General features: G+C 40.8%; 1 protein-coding gene across 1 annotated transcript in view; it reads left to right on the top strand.

The window, feature by feature from the left end:
• Window positions 1-221, top strand: part of ECPAS (Ecm29 proteasome adaptor and scaffold) — a gene marked incomplete in the record, with an annotated part of 131,961 nt that extends 131,740 nt beyond the window's left edge. Inside the window, 1 exon segment of the mRNA XM_027769442.1 lies at window positions 1-221. Within this exon segment, the coding sequence (XP_027625243.1) occupies window positions 1-75 (75 nt within the window).
• Window positions 222-6,471: the final 6,250 nt, after the last annotated feature.

The raw sequence follows: 6,471 nt of genomic DNA, 5'->3' as shown, positions 1-6,471 counted from the left end.
ATGGAGACCGACAGCAGACCAGAGCTGCAGGAGAAACCATCGTTACTGAAGAAGACACTTGAAAATCTGGAGTAACTAAGAAGGGGAAGAAACAAACAAGTGCCATGTTCATTGGGGGTTGAAGTGGTGGTATTCTTCGAAAAACCAAGTGGGGAAAAGTAAAGATTAATCTGTAGCATGCATCATTCCTTGGCTGAAATAAAAAAAAAAAAAGCCTTAAACTTTGTTCCTTATTAACTTTATTTTACTTGGCGTTTTTAAGTTTCTCAGCTGAGTGAGTTTAAACCTGGGATGTTTGAAAGGTTACTGTAAATGAGATTGGGAGAAATAATGATTAAAAGAATCAAAGTTGTTATTAAAGGAATTAATAGACAAAGTTACCGTGTAAGCTGGATAAAAATCTTGAAACGGCATCCAAATTAAGTAAAGTTATTTCAGGAAAGGATTCTGTAAATCACTTCGTTTCACCCCCATCTTTACACCTGAAGAAATAAGCTCCGAGGTGACATAGCTTCCTTTCTGAGGCCTGTGCTAAGGTCAGAGCCCAGGCGTTTAATGTCCTGCCAGTGCACTTTCATTTACAACCGGCTGCTAAATCGGTGCTGACCCCGGCCTACGCAAGAAACTCCCAAGATGAGGCATATTTAGGGTGCCTAAAATAGACCTCGTATCAGAACTGAAGTGGGACTCTTGAAAATCAGAAGCTGAACGTTGCCTGGCCATGTGTTTAGATGATGAGTTTTAGAAAATGATGGTTTAGCATCTTTACAGGTTGAGAGGTGAATTCAGTCCCTACATGATAATTCTGAGCATAGTCATTCTATAGGCAGATGAAAGTAGATTAGAACAAGATTGTTCATTTCTGTCTATATTTGTGGTCATGTATTTTGCAAAAACAACAAAGTCATGGAATGCCTTGGTTTAGATAGTCTATAATCTCAACACCATAAGGACAACTTAAAATTTTCTGCTCACTTTTATGCTAACAATATGACCTTCTGGGTAGAAGGAAAGCCTTTTAATTGGTCATCTGGGAGTTCTCTCTCTCTCTCTTTTTTTTGGAGAGGTTTTTGCTATAGGGCGCATGTGCTCGCCAGAAAGACAGAGAGAGACAGAGACAGAAAGTGAGAAATCATTCCCCAGGGGGGATGGCCATGCCACAATCCCTTCTGCTCCCTTCTCCTCTCAGGATCTTGGGCATGCATACACACATGCCTGGTGTGAGTTTAAGCCACGGGGTCTGGGACTCAAACCACGGTCGACCACATGGGAGCCCAGCAACATAGCCATTATGCTAACTGCTGGCCCCTGGGAATTCTCTTTTTAAAAAATACCCTTTTCCCAAATAACATAATGCCACTGGAAATAAAGATTTATAGCCAGGGTTCTTTCCCTTCCTTTGCTCCTCACACCCCTGCCTAAGGGTGTAGGGGAAGGGAAGCACAAGTGTGACCTACGTGTTTACAGTAAACTGGAGACTCTGGAGCTCCCTGTGGATTCTAGACCACGGGATTGGTTTACATTCAGTACTGACTCCTTATTGGCATTAACACCAGGAATTCCATGTTTATGATTTTTTGGTGATCTCCATTGACCATGCATTTCAAACTTCTGACTGTGACTCATAATAAAAATAACTTTTTACTTCATGACCCAGTACGACGTGTGTGTGTGTGTGTGTGTGTGTGTGTGTGTGTGTTCATATGTATATTTGGACACTCTAACTGAAATAAACATTGCATGAAATAATACTGTGTGTGGTGCACTTTGATACCCGCCTCCCATCGCTCTGCTTTAAATACTCTTCAGAACCATAAAATTCATTTCCTGACTCTCAACTGGGTTGCTACTCACAGTCTGAAAAATCGCTACCATAGATAGTACCTATATTTGTTGGAATGTACTGTATTTTGGGGATTATTCTGATGGGAAAGTAGTATACAAATAAAAGTTTAAGTGTTTACTACCAAAACATCCTCTTTGCTGATGCCAAAATGGAATTGTGGGTTTCAGTAGCATCATGAATTTTAAGGAACCCATCACATACTTCCATTTGAAAATGGCTTATGCTCAGAGAGAGATCAACTTTGGATGTTTTCCAGAAAACTTGTGGCTTCTTAGGACTTGGGTGTTTTCCAGATCCATATTTCTGCCTCCACTAAGTGCCCTGTGACTTGTTATGCATGGTGCCCAGGATAGTCTTGGCAGATCATAGACCAGGCATTTCCAGAAAGGAAAAGTACCGGGTCATCAGAAAAGTCATGATGCATTTTTGCATAGAAAAAAATATGTCATGGCTTTTTCAACCACCCAATATAAGAGCAAGAATTGTGCTCTTGGCACAATGAAAACCTCATCAAAGTTTAGACTTTTTGTTATTTAATGTTGGCAATTTCCCTTGGTGCTGAGAGTGGTGCTAAGATACCTGAACCTTAGTGCTGTTGAATTAACATTTCTTTTAGCTTTCTACGTACACAGATTCTAATTTAGACACTAATGTCTTCATTTCAACCATCCAAATCATTTGCACCACTGGTAACATTAAATCATTGTAACGCAGCTCGTGTTTGTTGTGCGCCTGTGCACAGATGTGTTTAAAAGGGCTAGTAACAGAGTTTGTAACTGTGGGATGTTGAATACTGGTGAACAAGTGACAAAAGGACCTATACGTGCTTATATAACCAGCCCTTATTTTTTCAGAGCTATCTGGAACCGATTCTGATTATTTTCTCCCTAGAAATACTCAGTGCTACGTTTCATACCAGCAGCTCATTTGGAGTGCCTGTTACTGAATTCCTCATTTCTGGAATTAGTGTATTAAACATAGCTTCTTAAACGTTGGTATGTGAAAAGGAGATAACCTGAAGGTTAGCAGTTGAAAATCAGAATAACCAAAGTAGTACAAAGTTGTCTTTTTGATGATGAAGAGCAGTTTTTTCTTTAATGCCTATTTGTGTCCCATTTATAGTTCCTAGTGTGTCTGCACAACACAAGTGATTGCCACCAAATCTCCACTGCTTTCCCCTTCCATCTTGTGCACTCACAAGAAAAAGGAGGTGACCTCGTTGATCCGTGCCAGAGGAGCTTGGCACCATGGGAACACTGCCCTTTCTGGGGCTTTCTACCTGCTGCTGTTACAATACAGTCAATGCTGCTTGTTAAGCCCAGGGAATTATTTTGACATTGGAACTCATTGTACTGTACAGACTGTCATTAAATGGATGTATATGTAACAGATTTTTATATTTTATATGCGCTAACATCACAGAACCCTCTGCAATATGTACTCAACTTGTTGAGCATGTGATAGTCTTACTTGAAAGGAAATTCTACTCATTCCCAAGAAGATACTCTAATGGTAAATAAAAGTTGCATGATCTGTCCTTTTGAAGTGCACTAATTTTTGACCACTTTTCTAGGAAAACAGTTCAGCTGCCAAGGCATTACTAGCTAGCTATACTTCAAAACAAACAAAAAAAACAAATGCTACTGCCTTTTGTACTATAGCTAAGTCCAGAAAGTAGAATTTGCTGGTGAAAGTGTCTGAGAACTCCAAGGCATAGCAGAAACAAAAGCAAGACACCTGAGTAACTATTGTCACATACAGGAGGTAAGTTACCATCATCAGATTTGATTTTCTGATAGAATTCATTCCAGATAAGCATGTAGATGCAACAAGCAAGCTTGCGGTGTGTGTGTGTGTGTGTGTGTGTGTGCGCACGCGTGCACGTGCCAATGCCTAGGACACTTGTGCTTGCCAGAGAGAGAAAAAGTAAAAATCACCTCGGGGGGGATGGCCATGCCACAATCCCTTCTCTTCCACTCTCCTTTTGGGATTTTGGGTGCACGTGCACACATGCCCTGGTGTGATTTTCAAGCCTCTGGGTCTGGGATTTTGAACCACAGTTGGCCATGTGAGAATCCAGTGTCTTAACCACCATGCCACCTACTGGCCTGGCATTTCTCCTTTTGACCAAGATTAATATACATGGCTGTGGGCATGATGTGACAGAAGAACAGGCACATCCCCATACTGTAAACAGCTAAGCAGATTTTAGGTTTGAAGATGAGAGTTACTTTGCTTACTCTGGAGCAGCCGGCAAGTCTAAGCTGTCTCCTGATAACCTTTTCTTTTTCTTTTCTAGCAGATTCCAAGTTGATTGAAGTAACGTTTTTTTGTTGTTGTTGTTGTTTTGTGTAAAATTATAATGTTACAAAAATTGGAAACAATCAGCCTTTCTTACTGTTTACTGGAAGTTTGAAATGTTTCTTTTCCTTTGTTTTAAACTCTAGTATGGATGAAACCTTCATTTCAAAAGGTAAAGGACAGTGAGAAAAGACAGCTAATAGGACCACTCAGTTTTGTTTGGATATTCTTGAGAAGAGGATCTTTAAACTGGTTTTGAGTAATTTTCTCTTGTCATTTTTCATCATTTTCCCTATTTTGGAATTTCAGCATTTTGACTAAAATGTGCCCAGGTGTGCTTTTCCTTGTATTTATCCTATTTGAGTATTGCTTAGATTTTTGAGTTTCTAAACTTAAGCACTTTGGGATTTTCTTGGGTATTTTAATTTTTTTCTTTTTAATTGCCCGAGGGTGTGTATTCTTGAGAAAGAGATGGGGTGTGGTTACGATGCAGTCCTTTCCCTTCATTTCTCATCGTGATTTGGGACACCCAGGCACAGGCCTAACAAGTTTTTCAAACTACTGGGGCCAGGACTCAAACTGCAATTGACCATGTGAGATCCAGCTTTCTTTAACTGCTGCACAATTGGGCCAACCCTTTCTTGGTTATTATTCACTGGTTTTTTTTTTTTTTTTCCTCTGTGACACTCTTTTTCTAAAACTCCAATGACATGTACATACGATCATTTGATAGTGTTCTTTAGATCTCAGTCATTAAAAATAAACTTTATTTCACTGACACTCTGCCATATCCTTTCTGATATTAAAGCCTGTCCTGTGAATTTTCATATTTAATTTTCAGTCTTGAGATTTTTTTTTTCTATAGAACACGTGCACTCACCAGAGACAAAGTGAGACACCCACCACCACCAGCAGAGAGGTTTGCCCCCCCTTCCCCCCGAGGGGACAGCCATGCTGCAATCCCTTCTCCATCCTTCTCTTAGGATTTGGGGCACACATGCATGTACCCGGCATGATTTTCAAGCTGCTGGGTCCAGGACTTATGAACCTCAGAGTCAGCTACCTGGGATCCAACATCTTAACCTCAATGCTACTTGCTGGCCCCATGTTTTCTGTGTGTGTGTGTGCGTGTGTGTGTATAATCTAGTTACACATTCAAGGAGTATAGTGTGAATTCAGTACAGGCATATAAAGTATAATGATTGATTCAAGAGGGTATCTGTCATCTCAAACATCGTTATTCTGTGTCATTAATATTTTTCAATCTTTTTATTCATTAACTTGTACTCTGTGGTACAAGATGTTGACAGTGGTGTGAGGTTGTGCTTGCATGTTGGGGCTTGGAGGAGAGAAATCTCTGTACCGTCCTCTCAGTCTTGTTATTTAAATCTCTGTAAAAAACATTGTCTTTGGGACTAGCAGGTGGCGTAGTGGTTATGTTGCTGGACTCCCATGTAGTCGGCCACGGTTCCAGTCTGTGGTCCCCAGATCTGGCAGCTTGGAACTCAGGCCGGGCATGTGTGCGTCCATGTGTGCCCAAAGTCCCAAGAGGAGAATGGAAGATAAGGGATTGCAGTATGGCCATTCCCGGGGGGTGGGGAGGTGGGGGGGGAGGGGATTTCTCGCTTTCTGTCTCTCTGTCTCTGTCTCTCAGGCGAGTGTACATGCCCTATAGTAAAACTCTCTCTAAAAATAAAAAAATCTTTGTAAAAAAAATTACGTTTAGATCTTAAAATTTTTTATATACAGAGATGTTTGGTGTACAAATACCAGGACATTTTAAAATAGAAAATGAAGACCTCTATTCATCCATCGATAACATCTATTGATAATTTGGTGGATACAGGTCCAGAATAGTAACTATTGACATAAGGAATGGAAATGGTACTAGCTTTAAGATGAAAGTAGCACATACTGTTTCGTGACTCGTACACTTAATATATTATGAAATGTTTGTGTCAAGAATTTCTATTAGCCTGTTACTATGTTGCCAACAGCAATACCTGAGACTGGGTGATTTATTTGGCTCATGATTCAAAGTTCAAAGGCCGAGAGCCAGCGTCACACCATGCCAACAGACGCAGAGAGGAAGTCAGGCACCAGCAGAGAGGGAGGGAGGGAGGGAGAAAGAGGAGGCAGGCTTTTCCACATCCTGTTTGACCCTCCCATGTTCCCAGCAATTGGATGATGCCTGCCCACATGGAAGATGGGTCTCCTCTGAAAGGTCTCATCACCTTCTAGTGCCTTTACATTGGGGATCAAATTACAAGACAGGAGTTCTTGAGGGACAGACCATTATCCAAGCTGTAGTGATACTGAATTCA

Source organism: Tupaia chinensis, unplaced genomic scaffold (genome assembly GCF_000334495.1).
Source record: "Tupaia chinensis unplaced genomic scaffold, TupChi_1.0 Scaffold000081_1, whole genome shotgun sequence".
Classification (NCBI taxonomy): Eukaryota; Metazoa; Chordata; class Mammalia; order Scandentia; family Tupaiidae; genus Tupaia; species Tupaia belangeri.
This window is presented reverse-complemented; position numbering and strand designations above follow the sequence as displayed.